The 17,525-nt window shown below is 38.4% G+C and overlaps 1 protein-coding gene across 1 annotated transcript in view; it reads left to right on the top strand.

Annotated features, from left to right (window-relative positions):
* The window catches only part of LOC308689949 (NACHT, LRR and PYD domains-containing protein 3-like), a 148,693-nt gene extending 131,731 nt beyond the window's left edge, over positions 1–16,962 (top strand). Inside the window, exons 8-9 of the mRNA XM_081364083.1 lie at positions 14,685–14,731; positions 15,321–16,962. Coding sequence (XP_081220209.1) covers positions 14,685–14,731; positions 15,321–15,841 — 568 coding nt within the window. The 3' untranslated portion in view covers positions 15,842–16,962. The remainder of the gene's footprint in view (positions 1–14,684; positions 14,732–15,320) is intronic.
* Positions 16,963–17,525: the final 563 nt, after the last annotated feature.

Genomic DNA, 17,525 nt, shown 5'->3' with positions numbered 1-17,525 from the left:
CAATTTGCAGTGGCTCGTTCAATAGTACTCGAAGAAGACAGGCTCCCTAGCGTGATCCCATTCAGTCGACTATGTCTGACGTTCTCGACTGAAAGGGAACTACTGTACACTGCTCACTAACGGCATATTACCATGACTACCATTTCATAATTAAAGTCCCCACTGAATGAGCCTTTAATACATTCATCATTATCATTGGCAGTACATTCATGTTCATAAGCTGCACGGAAACGCTCAACATATTCAACATGTAACTTCAGTCACAGTTGTCCAGGGAAATTATCCCCGACCCAGAATATCGCATAAATAGTTCTGTAAATTCTATCATAAATTAAATTTTCATAACATTCATTTTTTTACTATATTTCTTTTCATCTATCAAATGGTTCGTCTGCAGATACAACAAATATTATCATTATTGTCGCAGCCCCACTACTGTTTTACAGAATTACTCATATCTCAATCCCCAAGTCGCACAGACAGCCTTTTAGCTGCTTGCTCCAGCAATCCTTATCATATAAATTTAAGTTCTCTAGACATCAAATGTCATGCATCCTTTTACTGGATGAAAAAGTAAAAACCTTTTTTCTCCTGGCAGTTCGACTTTATCTTTTCTTTGCGCTCTGCCTCCTCTAACCATCACAATATTTTGGGTTTATAATGCACATACATGTTTAACACAACAGCCCTTCTGTTATTAACTTCCCTCTACAAGCATTCAAGCTAATAGAGCTGTTAATCAAATTAGGAAACAATATGGAACCCTAGCGACAAATCCCAGAGACATCAACGAATGTTTCAAGGAATTTTATGAAGCTTTGTATGAATCCCGGACTTCCATTGCCTCTACAACCCTTTCCCACTTCCTCCAATCATTACATCTCCCCAAATTAGATGATGCAGAACCAGACATCATTAACGCAGACATAACATTAGAAGAAATATTTGAAGCCATCACATCTTTCCCAAGCAGTAAGGCCCCCGGACCTGACGGCTGTGGAATTTAATTTTATAAGAAATATTCTCAGAAACTTGCTCCCCTGATGCTGAGATTATTCATTCATTCTATTGACAACCAAGAATTCCCACAATCACTGACTACGTTTACAAGCTGTCAATATTCGTGTTATGGTCGGGTTAAGGTCACTATTTGGGTTTCCGAAACATTCGGAATAACCCGTTTACATGCGTGAGCAGAGAGAGTTACTCCTGTATACATGGAATTTGTAATCAGTCATATATCCCGATGTAAACGGCGACGCACGGTTAGCGTCTGGATGTACGGACAACCTTAAGACGCAATATGTGTCATTTCCGATTATTTTTCCTGTATCCAAAGACAACAACAACAGCAGCAGCACGCGGATAATGAATAGTTCGGGGCAGATAGCGATCACCTTTGTTTGCGCTTTCCTCCTCGCTCCAAAAGTGTGGTGCTGTGCTGCGTCTCGCCATGTTCACCTCTACTTCTTGTTTACTGCACGCGGGTTTTTGTATGCGCCGTCTCTACTCAAAAGACCAAGATTCCTTGCAAATAGAACATGCGCAGAACACAAATCAATGTTCCTTTTGATGGGGATATGCCGATACGCGTTTACATGACCAAATATTCGGGTTAGAAAAGGGGTACCCCAGGGATCATATCCGGGTTTTTAAAAACCGGGATATGAGCATATTCGGGTTTTTGCCGGTGTTTACATGGCCGTGCGCGACCGGGTTATTGCTAATATCCCGGTTTTGAATGGGTTATTGGCTGCATGTAAACGTAGTCACTGTACAATGCCAACATTTCTTTAATTCTTAAAAAGGTAACGAGGAAACGGATCCAGCATCGTACCGACCCATAGCCCTCTTGAATTCGCATCTTAAAATTTTCACTAAGATCCTTGCTAACAAATGAAATAAATATATAACAAAAATGATTCATCCAGATCAGACCGGCTTCATCCCAGGGTGCTTTTCCTTCTTTAATGTGAGACGTTTAATGAATAATTTATACTCAAAACATGATTCTCTTTTGAATGTCGCCATCTTATCTCTGAACACTGAAAAAGCCTTCGACCACATTGAATGGAATTATATTATTTCAGTGCTCCAGGAGTTTAACCTTGGAGAATCATTCTCTCTATGGGTGAAAATGCTTTATGCCAAACCCAGGGTCTTGGTGCTCACTAACTTCGATAAACTAGCTCTCTTAATTGCTTCGCCCATCAAATTCAAAAAGCCGTCCAATATGGAATGGTGGTAGCTAAAAAAATAATCCTCAGTCTATGGAAAAAGGCATCAAAACTGCTTTTTTTTCTGATTAAATCTTGTTTGGGGGAGGTGGCGGGGCGTGTCCGTCATGGAGACAATGATATCAAATTAATATTTTAACAATATTTTGGATTACATTTGCACTTTCTGATAAACCAAAATGTTATTTTACAGTATATTGGCTAAAATTACACTTTAGTCAGAGTAAAACTGACTTAAATTACTGAACAACACATGATTGATGAATTCTGAATACAATTTAAAGGATATGTTCATCATCATAAAAATGAACACACATGATACTTTTAGGCTACTTTATTCAACAGTAAATAAAATGTTCTCTTCAGTGTTAGGCTACTTCAGCAGCATATTTCAACTGTGCTTATGAAGCAACAACAAAAACAAACAGCTTAGGTTTTTTTTCAAAGCTAAAGGAAAAAAAGTTTAACAAGTGTAACAAACGTCTGCTATGGGTAAATAAAACAGACGGAATCATTTATTTAAAAACATAAATAAAAAAAAAAAATCCTGTATAGGCCTATTTACCACAACTGATGAAACTTAAACATAGGCTACAGCTTACATATTGTTGTTCAAAAAGATAAGTTGGTCTACGAGCTCAGGTGAGAGGCGTGTGCGGAGTCTATTCACAATTAGGCATGAACAGATGTCGCGGGAACAGCTAAGTACCACTGGGCAATGATACTCAGCTTTGTAAACCGATTCTCATTTACTGTCCACCACAGTAGAGGGTCCTGGTTTACAGAGATGCATGGCTCACTGAAGTAGCGTTCGATTTCAGTGTCACGGCGAACAAAAATCACTTGCGCCGTAATCCTCACTGAAAAGAGTGTCGAGGGCCGTAGTTGCTGCTGCTCGATCAGGCTGAGGGTCATTTTGAATGGGTGTGACAGAATTTGTAACGGTGTCGTAAAGCTGTTTCAGACTCTTCTTTAATCTCTCTTGAAGCTCTGTCTCAAGAAGCTTCAGATGTTTGTGTCTTGGATCCAAAGTTGCTGCAATCAGAGGTAGAGCCACTTTCTCAGCATCCTCAGCAACAGTGACTATGCGCCGTTTCAGAGATTCTGCCACTGCTGTCTTGAATTCCGAAACTCTTGGAGACTCACTGGTCTGTGTGTTTAGGTGTTTAGTGATGAGGCTATGTGTGATCAGATAGACCATCGAAACGCAAACATGCGTCTCCCTGCACATTGTTGTTGTGTCGCACTTCAGAGACTGGAGAACAGGTCTCAGTTCTTCTATAATCTGCCAGTGCTCATCATTCAAATCTTCGCATCTGCAAGTTTTGTAGTATTGCGATCTGACAGAACAGCGCGCACAGTCCATCTCTGTTCCAAAAGACGTTCGAACATATCGCACACTAAAATCGTTCCACCCCGTACGACAGTACTGGATAAGTTTGTGTTCGGGTACGTTCTGCTGTTGTTGTTTCTGGCGAAGTGCCGCTGTAGCCACGGTGCTGTTGTGAAAATGTGCCACCAATCGGCTACTGGCAGCAATCACCCTATTAACAGAAGCAACACTGAAGCCTTCGCTGATGGCTAGCTGCAGGGTGTGTGCGAAGCAGGGCACTGATTTCCAAAGTCCTCGATTCTCCAGAACCATGTTACTAGCGTTATCATGAACACATGCAATTACTTTCTTCGAGCTTGACAGCCACTGTTCTGTAGCATCTTTTAGTAAGTTGGCTATGTTCACAGCGGTGTGTCGTTCGTCAAAACTGCGCGTCTCTAACACTGCACTATGTATTTCCCATTCAGCAATGTAATGACAAGTTAGTGTTATATAGGATTCAGTGGTCAGCGAGGTCCATGTGTCCGTAGTGATAGCCATCCTCGCAGTCTTTGACAGTCTGTCTTTCAGTGAAGAAGCAGTCTTTTCATTTAGAGCTTCTATTCTTCTCGTGACTGTCTTGCGCGATGGGACGTTATACTGAGGCTCAACGTAATTCATCAAATCTTTAAACCCTTCTCCTTCGACAAAACGAATGTGCAGCAAATCTTTCGCTATCATTTCGGTGATTAGTTGTGTCATCTTTTCACTAGAGATGTTCCGATACCCTTTTTTCCTTCCCGATACCGATTCCGATACCTGGACTCAGGGTATCGGCCGATACCGAGTACTAATCCGATACCTGGGTGTATATCTATACAGCTGCAATTCATACTAGCCCTGTATGAATTTATATAATTATTTTATAAAAGGTATTTTAGTTTTACAATATAACTGTATAAAAAGTGCAACAAATAAATCTAGGAATCTAAAAAATTATATATGAATAATAGGGGTCCACAAAATTCACGGTTTGGTTCGATACCATACACTGGTGTCCCGGTTCGGTACGTTTTCAATACAGCAAAAGGAAAGAAATGCCAGAGAAATTTCCTTGATTTACATTTTTTATTAATTTATTTTTTATTAAAACTAACATCATAAAGTATGATAATTTTTTTACTTTGAGCAATGATGGAGCTATACTTGACATATAAAACAAAAACAGCTCCTTATAAAAAAAAATTAAATGTAATATTGTAGTAGTAATAAACAAAGGTTTATTTTATTTCAGATTAACATTTGAGGGCAGCAATTTTATTCATAATGTCAAAATAAAACCAAACGTTACTTGAAAGCACAATGTTTCTTCCAGGTTTCCACTCGCTGTTTGATCCGTTAATAACGGAGAAATGTGAATGCTTCTCACAAGATTTCGCAGCGATGTTATTACTTCAGTGGCGAATTCAAATGCTTTCTTTACTGGATCTCTTAGTGCTGTGTAGTAACAGTGTCGCTTGATCAAGATCGGCTCGCGCTGCACTGGTCCAAACTGATAAACGGTCCGTGAAGCACAAAATAACGAGTAGCGCAGTTTTGTTCCGTTTTTATTACGTTTGCCATTTGATGTTGGGCGCCAGCGTCTCTTACATTATGCGCTTGCCACCGCGCCTACATTTGAAAATTTGTGTTTTCATTTCTTCTTCGCTGCTCTAAACAGTGGTTGCTTGTGGCAACAGCACAACTTCCTGTGTTGCCACAAGCAACCACTGTTTAGAGCAGCGAAGAAGAATTGATCTCCGATTTGTAGCGTTAAGCAAAGCTAGCGTGCTTAACTAGGTATTGTTTAATAAAATGGTATCGGATCGGTACATGGGTAGATGTACTCGCCGATACCGATGCCCGAATTTTTATTGGTATCGGCGGCATTTCCGATACTAGTATCGGAATCGGAACAACACTACTTTTCACCTCTGGCTGCGTTGCATTTCTGTCTGACGGTAAAAGATGCAATGCTCTGTCTGAGCGTATTTTGTGGTATCGGAAGACATTTTATGTACGAATACTAGATGATAACACATTGTACTTGTGGTAGATTTGTGTGACAGCTTGGCACTGCATATTTTGCACTGAACTGTTTTTTCATCTATTTTGTCGAAGTGAAGCCAGACATCACTACGTGACTTTGAAGCCATTTTCTCTGTTTTACGGTTTGGACTTTGGACCGTGCTCTGGCAACGCTAACCAATCAGAGCTCAAGGTGCCGCCCAAAATGCTGCTATAACCAATCAGAAAAAAAAAAATTATTATTATTATTTTTTTAACTCAGATCATCGTTTTTATGATCAATTGTCGCTGTCACTTTCGAGTACTCGAGTGATTGAGTACTGTGCCCATCCCTAGGATAGATGTACTTTTATCATGTATAGATGCACTTTTATGATGTATAGATGCACTTTTTATGATGGATAGATGCACTTTTATGATGGACAGATGCACTTGTAATAGCAATTTTTTAACCTTACTGAAAAACAGCATCAACAGGTGTAAGAAACATTCAAGAGGCAAAATTGTAATAAAGAGAAAAGGCTTTATTCTCTGAGGATTCTTTTCACAGACCGCAGCCACCCAGCCATGAAAAACAGACAATCCTAAAAAACATAATAAAACTGAGACATTTTATACAGGTTTCTAACATCTTGACCACACCTACTTAGTTTTCTGTAACTTTCCAAAAGATACCCCCTATCTTCAACTGGCCTGGACTGGTTTTCTACCCCCCTGAGCAGGTCACACTGTTCTTTGTCCCTGAGAAGCCAAAAGGCCTTCATTTATGACCTAAATTACCTCCTGCTTCCCTCAGTTGCTAGAAACCCTCACAGAAACACATGATTAAATGGAATTAACAGTTTGGAAACAAATGAATATAAGAAATACTGAATTTTTCCACAACAAATTCCTCCTCTTTATCATTCTCTGATAAACAATACATAAAAAATTCAGCCTTGTTTTCTAATTTAATCAAACCCATTTTACTATTAAATCCCCAAGAATATAATTACTTCAAGTCTTTACATCACAGTTATACCCTTCATATTTGATTTTCGTATACCTGATCACTCTTCTTTAAACTTGTAGGAAAAGAAAGGATTAAAAATGAAATAAGCTTAGGCTGCTTTTGTAAGGATAGGCCCTTAATTTTGTAGCAAGCAAGTAAAGGTTTATATAAGGCCGGGCTAGGTGAACAAGCACTGTTATTGCACCCCCAACACTATAGATCGGACCCTCAGTCACCTCAATATAAACAAGAAATAGTGTAGTTATATTTGGTAGGAAAACAACACATCAGTTCAACACATATCAATTTCAGCAAACTATTACACAAAGAAAAAGAAAAAAGTAGATAAAAAATATCCCTCAATTCAAACCCTGTCCTTGTATGCCACCTCGTAACACGGATGGCTACTGTTTTTAACCCTCTTTACACATTATCATCGTCCTTTAGAAAGAAAGAATTTAGAAAGTAAGAAAATCGGAAAATGAAAAAACACCCCCCAATTTACCACGTTACTGTAGCTTCCGCTACTTCCACCGTCTGCCTAATTTTGTCCATCCTTGGGATAAATTTAACAGACATTCCAGTACTCGTATTCACCCATGAATAACAAAATTATCAGAATAACACATACAATCATAACTCCTATACATTCAGCCTTTTCCATTTATCCACACCCATCTACATATTTCCTAACCATATTTTGTTAACTTTTAATTCAATCGGGCAATGGTTTTACTTAGTAAGCTCTATTTAATACCCTATTTAATCAAATCTAACCAGAAGAGTTATATGATTTTATCCATTCTACCCAATTTGGTTGTCAAAAAAAAATTAACTAATTAAAAAAATTACAGACCGACTGTCTTTTTTTTTTTTTTTTTTTTTTTATGACCGTACTTCACATCATTGAATAGATTTTATACTTTTCCTGAAAACATTTGCACCAATCAAATCATTAGATCTATATCAATACTAAGCCCTAGTTTGATTTAATCAAATAAAATCATCAACATCATCACAAAACAAATTATTCTGCTAAACTTAAACCATTAGTTGGTCCACATCCTCCTCCAGGTGTGTTGACCATCTCGTTCGTCCCATGGACGTTCCGTCTTCACCAATATGACACTTTGCGTGCCGTAGAGAGGATTTTCCATCGCTGGCAAGGGAGGGTACGTTACTAGCACGTCCTTGACCCCTCACTGTCCTTCGCGTCGGTGCGTGGGGTTGCTGAGGTTGGTTGGTGTAGTCTAAGGTCAGAGGCGTGGACCCAGGTGTCACCCTCTCCAACCATTTTCTGATCATTACAAGATTTTTCCTTATCCCGACCGCACCTCTACTGGAATTAACCATTTCCTGCCCGCTGTCACCTGTGAATGCAGACCCTAGCTATTTTGTTATTGACCGCTTGTCTAGCCGGTCGTCCCTTTTGGTGTGACCTGTTGAATCAACAGCCTGAAACATATTGTCACCAGATAATTTTGCTCACTGAATGGCACAGAAAAACCTGAAAGGAAAAAAAACACTCAACCCACTTTGCTCATGTTAACAAAACAATATTTATACATTTGGAACAGAATCAGTTCCTCTCGACACAATCCATCCTGACATCCTGCAAAAGGAAAGTTTTAAGTTATGCGCTGCGCAAGGTGTGGCACCTCTCTGCCACAATAATAACCCAGTTTACTGGGCACAGTCTGCCCTGTATCAAAAGTCTGCATCCTCTGTAAAGAAAAACAAACGTCGAGGTTATTGTCAGATAGTAAAGTACACATAGTTTCTTTTGTCTGCTGTGCTGCCGCGTCCTTCGCTGCCGAATCTGCACACTTACAGACAGCAATTTTGTTACGGAGAAAAATGACTTCTTACAGGGCTTTTACCCAGTTAAACGCAGTGTCCTCCCAACATTTATTGTCCCACCTGTACGATGGCTTTCAGCTAATTTGAACCCCTTGGTATGGCAATTGTTACCATCCCCCTTTTGATGCATGATACACAACTCATGCATCAATTTAACAATGGTGTTTGGGTAAACAAAGTTTTCAACACTAACCCAAATGTTGTCCTTCAGCCAAATTTCCCCCAGACATCTTTCTCTGCCTCTGAAACAAAACATTACGTAAGCCACAATCTCATCTTCTTATCTAATAATTTGAATGGCACCGGTCCTGAGTCTCACTGCTTTTCAGGCCTGTTATTTGGTCTCTTAAGTCAGTCATCTACAAACATTTTCCAATGTCAAAGTCATCAATTGTTTCTATCAGGTCAGGTCGTCGTGTACAGACTTGGTCAGTATCAGTTAAACAACATTCTCTGTTCACAATAATCTACAGAGCTTGATGACCAAATTTCTTTCAAATTTGTCATTTGCCTTAACCCATCTGTAATGATAAAACTCATTCCAGAGGTTAATGACACAATATACACACTATGGGGACAGAATAGCTTCCCTAAACTAACACATACCAAACATGAATCAACACTCATAAAACATACAATGCTGTCACCATCCAACACACACACATACCTGACTATGAACCGCTCATATTCTCATATTCATATCTTTGATTTTAACTCTAAACATATTTAAATTTTAAATAAGATTTTAAACTTCTCATTTTCCTGTAGCTTTTATCTAATTTTACATGGTCTCTTTACCAGTTTCAAAGCCCGTTTGTTCATTATTCATTTTCTCTTAGAAAAGTCAGCTGGGTTGTTTTGGTTCATTATCATTATTTTGTTTCAGCTTGCTTTAGCATGCCGATAACAGAAAGACTGACAGAATACCATCCGTTCCTTCACTCAAGCAGTCTCTCTCACTATAAACAAATAATCTTTTCAACAGCCTCCTAAGACTGTAATTTAGACAAAATCTAATAATAAATTCATTTCAATAACCTTTGACCATTAACCTTTATCCAGACTTTTCTTGAATCTACAAAAGCTGTCTTCACCTTTAGCCACCACCATGTCTAACGACCTTCAGGAGTTAAAACCATCTTATTGGCATATTATTTCAATATCAACACTTCCATAATTTTTTCCTTGCCCATAAGGCAACCAGCATCATGTTCCTGATATAAATTAAGTTTTGTTACTGTCTCCACAACAAATAATGACAATAACCTTACAGTCTCAGCTGGCTCTTGAAAGCCCATTCCCATCAGCTCTTTATCTATAATCTTCATCAGGGTGTTGTCCCCTGGCATAGTTTCAAACACTTGTCAATATGAAAAACAAGCCATACAATGAATGCGGTTTCTGTTGAAGTGGTATAGAGTAACTCACATTTTCTGGGTCAGACTGCCGTAACCTCACAGCTCCATCTCCCCTTAATGATCTGCTGATGCTGGTGGCCTCTCCCAGTCATTCAGCGCCACTCTCATACCCAACTCACATAAAACACTGCCATTCTGCAGATACCCAGTGTCAGCGTGACCCTCTGTCTTAGGTTGACCTCTGGCCCTAGAGAATCTTACCCGTCTTTGAGTGATATCACTTCGTGCACACTGGTAACCGCTCTTCCCCATAACAGAATCTTTGACCATTTTCTTCAACATAATCAGTTCTGGAGCTTAGGAAAGGCACACTCAAGAGTCACCAGAGCCATTCGGACTGCCTAATAGTGTTAACACAGGGAGACAGGTTAATAACAGCAGTATTTAATCACTAAAATCTTTTAAACATCTTCAAATCGGCAAAATCGCAATACTGAGATTATACTCAGTGAATTTAGTCATCACAACCGTCTATTCAGTGTATTGTTACATCTGTAGCCGGAGCCATCAGCCCTGTTTCATGGTGGAGGCTAAAATCAGACAAAGAAGTTACTGGTCCTAAACTAGTCAAAAATGTCACTTCTATCGTTTAAGACTTCTTTAAAGTCATTCAGTTTTACTTTTAAAACATTTACAAATTTCCCTTTAAATGTATGAAATCTGAACTGCCTTGTAGCATGATTTCTTTTAACATCCATGTCTATGGTTTTCAACTAAAACAATGTGCCTTGCACAGGCTCAGACAACAGCTTTCAGCTGACATTGAATGAGAGAGACTCTGAGGCATTCAGGACTGGTACACTGTACTCTCATAAACTTCTAAAATCAAACTTTATCTACCATCTTTTAACTTTAGCCCAGCTTAAGGCATCTTTGCCAGAATTTACATGTATTTTCAAACAACCATATTTTACATTTGTCTTTTGCCCACATCAGGGAATTTAGACATTACATTACAAATTTCCTCTCAGATCGTGTCTCTGTCGCACTGGACGTCTCAGCCACAGCACACACCAGATTCAGATAAGCAAACTGTTTCAGCCAATCACAAGCTTATCTTTGGAAAGCAAAACATCAGCTCTTAGTTCTTTCATGGTCAACACTATTTATCCACGTTCAAAACACTAACAATCTGTTTTTTTAATCAGATGCCTTTCTACACATTTTACATTTATCAACTGTTAATCCTATAACACTGCTTCTGCTTATTTTATCTTAAAGAAAGAATAATTATTCTAATTCTTAATAACGTTTCGCATTTCATCTCAATTTTAGTTGTCAGGTTCTCAATTACCATAATTTAATACCTGACTTCAGTGTTTTATCTTGGAGTTTATCAATCTTCTTTTAGGATTCACACTAACTTTTGAGGCTGCTAGCACTCTCCGCTTTTGATACATTTTTTGCATTTATCATTGTAAATAATCTGTCAGATTAGTCTCTCTATATCATCTAAACCCTTTTAAAGCATTCCATTAAAAACACAATCATCCTTTTAGTTACCGGTACTTTTAAAATATTTTGCAACTCATTTGTTGGAGTCATTATTATCTGTAATTTTACATCAACCTGTATTCATCAATTCACTAGCTCTTTCCTTCAAAAGGATTCCCTTAAGACTTAAACTTCTTTTAATCTTCAATCTTCTTACGACTTCCATCTATTAACTTTCCTTTAACTTTCTTTTCTCCCTTGCACGTTCTTTTCACTTTCTTTAGCACTGCGTTCACATTCTTAGTTCTTTCTCAGACGAAAACTTTAATATCGTCTTTTAAATACTGTTCTACTTTCAAAAACCCACATTAATACACGTCACTTTCACGTTATCACTTTCTTTTCTGAGTGTCCATTTACAATTACGGGCTAAATGGCCCCGCTGACCACAATTAAAACACTCTCTTTACCTATAGTTTGATCATTGAGCTTGCAAACAGCTCCAACTTACTGCACACCCTTGAAGCAGTGTGTCCCAATCAGGAATGTAAACAGAGCCACTGATAAGCAGTTCTCTGTATTCTTTTACAGTCCACCAGTGTGGATTCAATCACAATAGCCAAATCATAATCTTCATCATTATTATTGGCAGCACATTAATTTTCATAAGTTGCAAAGAAAATCACTCAACATATTCTAAGGGGTTTTCACTAAACATTTTCTTTTTTAACTTCACATTTCTTTGAAGTCAAAGCTTCAGAGCACAGCTGCTTACAGCGTTTGCTCTCTTCTGTCCTACTGTTTGTTTCAGGACTCTTCATAAAGTATAAACATTTGTACTATATGCCATCAATTTCATTAAAACTGTGTTGAAACAGTATTCCTCTATCAAATGGTTAGGCTGCAGATTCAACTTAACGTTATCAATATTTTCTCAGTCCCACTTATATCTGCTGTTTCACAAAAAACAAAATATCATATTACTCATCTCTCAATCCCTAAATCGCACAGGCAGCCATTATAGCTGCTTGCTCCTTCAACTCTTGTTATGAAAATTCTCTAGACATCACTATTTTACCAGTAAAATAAAATTGTTTCCCATTCTGCTTAATAAAACTTTTGTTCATCTTTATATCATGTTAATCCCTGTTAATCATACTCAATGCCTTATTTTTATAAAAACTCACTTTTCATACCATTTTTAACTTAATTTGACTTAACAGGCGTTCATAAATTGTTCCATGAACTCTATCTTCCCCTACATGCTAGTTCCTTCTGCATCTGTTCTCTTTTATCTGCAATCCAACAATTCTCTGTTTATAATTTCCATCAGGAAAAACATTCTATCTTTCCCTATCTTCTTCAGTTCAACAAACTACTGTCTGTTCACAGTTTTACACACATGCTGAACACGACTACAACAACCTTTTTGTTAAACAATTATCCGTTTCTCAATTTCTTGCATGCATTTCTGGCCGTAATTTTTCATTTGACAAAATAGGTGTGTAAAAATGATCTAATTTACTGTTAGATGACCCCATTTTGGCTGAATCTCCTTTCTGGATTTCACTCTTTCGACACGTGTCTTACAGTATCTGTCAAACGTCTTCAACAGATCCGACTTTCTTTCACCCAAAATCGGTCGGGTTTCAGCAAATATGCTGTGCTTTTGTAATTATGTTTTACTCAAAATCTTCCCATGAGCACTTTCTAGCGCTCGATTAATTCTGATTCACCTAATTAATCTGGCGTGGCTCTTACGTCCACCTTTACAAGATTTCCTCGGGTTAGAGAGATTTTGAGCAAAACTAATTAATCAGCAACTGTGATTATCTGAATCACCTGTGGCACTCTTGTCCACCAACGAGTTAAGTGTGGTAGAAACCGGTCTGAATCTGTCAGATCAATTTCTCCCTCAAAAATTGTGATTATCTGAATCACCTCTCGCTCGTACCAAAAGCAAACTCAGCCAATATGGTTCACGTTTACTCACAATTATCATATTACACTCAACTTCAATAAAACAATTTGCCGTTTCTTACCCAGAGATGCTTTTCTGTTTTTCCCGCAATTGCCACGGATTCTTTTGACCCTGGTGGGAGTTCTTCCACTGGCCCTGAATGCGGGTATTGGCTCTCTCTCCCGTAACCTGTTGAGTTTCTATCTCAAACCGTCGAGGTATGAGACGGCCGCCTGGTGCTGCCGGGATTGCGCAATTTCCGTCAAACCCGCTCTCAGGACCAGGAGAAGAAGAGTCCGCACAGGATCCCACACTTCTGACACCAGCTGTAATAGCAATTTTTTAACCTTACTGAAAAACAGCATCAACAGGTGTAAGAAACATTCAAGAGGCAAAATTGTAATAAAGAGAAAAGGCTTTATTCTCTGATGATTCTTTTCACAGACCGCAGCCACCCAGCCATGAAAAACAGACAATCCTAAAAACATAATAAAACTGAGACATTTTATACAGGTTTCTAACATCTTGACCACACCTACTTAGTTTTCTGTAACTTTCCAAAAGATACCCCCTATCTTCAACTGGCCTGGACTGGACTGGTTTTCTACCCCCCTGAGCAGGTCACACTGTTCTTTGTCCCTGAGAAGCCAAAAGGCCTTCATTTATGACCTAAATTACCTCCTGCTTCCCTCAGTTGCTAGAAACTCTCACAGAAACACATAATTAAATGGAATTAACAGTTTGGAAACAAATGAATATAAGAAATACTGAATTTTTCCACAACACACTTTTATCATGGATAGATGCACTTTTATGATGGACAGATGCACTTGTATGATGATAGATGCACTTTTATGATGATAGATGAACTTTTATGATGGACAGATGCACTTTTATGAAGGAAAGATGTACTTTTATGATGGATAGATGCACTTTTATGATGGACAGATGTACTTTTATGATGGATATACACTTATGATGGAAAGATGCACTTTTATGATGGACAGATGCACTTCTAAGATGGAAAGATGCACTTTTATGATGGATATACACTTTTATGATGGACAGATGCACTTTTATGATGGAAAGATGCACTTTTATGATGGATAAATGCACTTTTATGATGGATAGATGCACTTTTATGGACTTCAAAACAGAAACAGCCATTCACTGCCATTGTAAAGCTTGGAAGAGCCAGGACATTTTTTAATATAACTATGATTGTGTTCGTCTGAAAGAAGAATGTCATATACACCTGGGATGAGTTGAGGGAGAGTAAATCATGGGCTAATTTTCATTTTAAAGTGAACTATCCCTTTAATCTTTCACAAAGAGAATATACAGTTTGTACAGTATTAAAACCATTACGTCTATGATTGATTGTGTCACTGTGTGTGTTTTCTAGTGTGGATCATGGAGGAGAGATCAGGATTACAGCAGGACCACGAAAATGTACGTCTACACATCACACACACACACACACACACACACACACACTCACGTGCACACACACACACACTCTTACACATTCGCACACACTCACATACTCTCACACACACTCGCACAGACGGAAACTCGCACACACTCACTCACTCACTCTCTCTCACACACACACTCACACACACTCACATAAACACTCACACATATTAACATAAACACACTCTCACACACACACTGACATACACACACACTCACACAGAGACGGAAACTCGCACACACTCTAACACACACACACACACTTGCACGCACACACTCTCACACACTCACTCACACACACACACACACACACACACACACACACACACACACACACACACACACACACACACAGCACCTTTAAGAATCCTATCTTTTCTGTGTGGTAACCATGGCGATTTCAGTCAGAACCTCATTCAGGACAAAAGCTGTTACAGAATTATATTTCTTTAGTGCTTTATTATCATTGGTTGCTTACAATCCTAAATGAACGAGTCAGATCTGAAATGAAGACTCAAGATAGAAAGTTTCTGTAATTCACTGATGTGTGTTTTCTCTCCATCAGATTCTCATCAGCTCACTCTGGATCTGAACACTGTGAATAAACTTCTCCGTCTGTCTGAGGATAACAGAGTGATTACTCGCACTGACACAGAGCGTCAGTCGTATCCTGATCATCCAGACAGATTTGATTATTATGCTCAGGTGTTGTGTAGAGAGAGTGTGTGTGGACGCTGTTACTGGGAGATTGAGTGGAGTGGGTATGTGTATATATCAGTGTCATATAAGAGCATCAGCAGGAAGGGACGGCGTGATGAGTGTGGGTTTGGACGTAATGATCAGTCCTGGAGTTTGATCTGCTCTTCCTCCAGTTACTCATTCAAACACAATAACATAGAGACTAAACTCCCTGTAAAGCCCATCAGCAGGAGAACAGGAGTGTGTGTGGATTACAGTGCAGGAACTCTGTCCTTCTACAGCGTCTCTGACACACTGAGGCTCATACACACAGTCCAGACCACATTCACACACACACTCTATCCTGGGTTTGGGGTTGGTTCTGGATCATCAGTGAAACTGTGTTGATGAATGAGAATAGCCTGATGAGAGACTCTACCCATAATGCTTTGAGCTGAATGATAAATCAGTGACAGTGAGATGTTCTAGAGTCTCTTATTGTCTCTTCATTACATTAATAACACAGCTGAACTTCTGTCAGTGAAATAAAGAGAAACAGACAATGATACACAGAGAAGAGAGAGGAAATATGAGACACAATGAGACTCACTGAAACATGTCTGGATGATACGAGCAAAACTAGACTTTCAACTCTAAACTCAGTTTAAGACATTCAGAGATGTTTTATCTGAACTTCTCGGATCTGTTCGAAACATGATTCTCACACACACACACACACACACACACACACACACACACACACACACACACACACACACACACACACACACACACACACACACACACACACACATCGGATCTGTTCAGAACATGATTCCTCTGCTTTGGGTTATGTGTGTATTATTAATCATGATTCCTCTGCTTTGGGTTATGTCTGTATTATTAAAGACGCTTCTGCTGTAATATATTGTGTGCTGTACTAAACCTGTTAGTGGGGGTTCTGGATTGATCTTTATCTTTTCATTATTATCTTTGTTTTATTTTTGATGTGTGATTGTTTATTAATTTTACTTTTCTGATTGTTTGTCTCTGTTGCTGTGAAAATTCAATAAATAAATCATAAAACAGAGACATTTAAAGATGATGTCAGAAGACAAAGATGTTAAAGTTAGAAGCAACAATGAAAGAAATACAGGAACAGAAAGTTAAAGTCGAGGAATTAAGACACATGTTCAAGAGAATGAATCAATATCACAGTTTGTTGATCAATACGTGTGTGAATGAAGGACCTCATGATTCTCTATAGAAACCTGTGTGTGTGTGTGTCAATGATATCATTGTATTCTGCCTTTAATTAATACATTGTTTAAATTAATAAATTTTTAGATAACTGTGATTTTGAATATGTACATTTCTGAAATACATAACTTAGACAGTCTCTGATAACAGATCACTGTAGATTGTAATATGGACTCATGCATTTTCTGAAAAGCTGCTTTAAAATGATGTGTATTGTGAAAAACGCTGTACAAATAAATGTGAATTGAATTAAACGAGTTTTATCTTATAAATCTGTTACTTCTTCCACACACAGTTTCACACTGTCACACTTTCACACCACATGGACTCTTGGGCTGCATCCCAAACCGCATTCTCAATGAGGAGGGACTTAATTTCAATAAGTACTTACTGAACGAGCGCTAAAAGAGTCGGTACTATATAGCCAGATCTCGTTAAGTATGAATGCGATCCGGACATCATCCGCCATGTGACCTATGACGTTATCTTCTTCTTCTTCTTCTTCTTATTGTTATGGAGGCAGAATTGTCTCAAATATAATTCACACAAAAACATGATTCACACATGCGTAGACAATTTCACATGCATGAAAAAAAATATATTCACAAAAAGCAATTCACATGCACAAAATAAAATTATATATTCGTAAAATACATTTCACAAATGCAGAACACAATTCGTAGATGTACAACTGTGCACAAAAACTATGAAGGTATTTTTGGTGCAAATCAACAGAACGCCTGTGACAGTGAAATCTGTAGTTGTAGAGAATCGCCACACATGTGTATCAGTGAATTTGAAGTCACAGAGAGAAATGTTTTAAGAGGGAAAT

This window comes from Scardinius erythrophthalmus (assembly GCF_964197995.2).
Source record: "Scardinius erythrophthalmus genome assembly, chromosome: 4".
Lineage (NCBI taxonomy): Eukaryota > Metazoa > Chordata > Actinopteri > Cypriniformes > Leuciscidae > Scardinius > Scardinius erythrophthalmus.
This window is presented reverse-complemented; position numbering and strand designations above follow the sequence as displayed.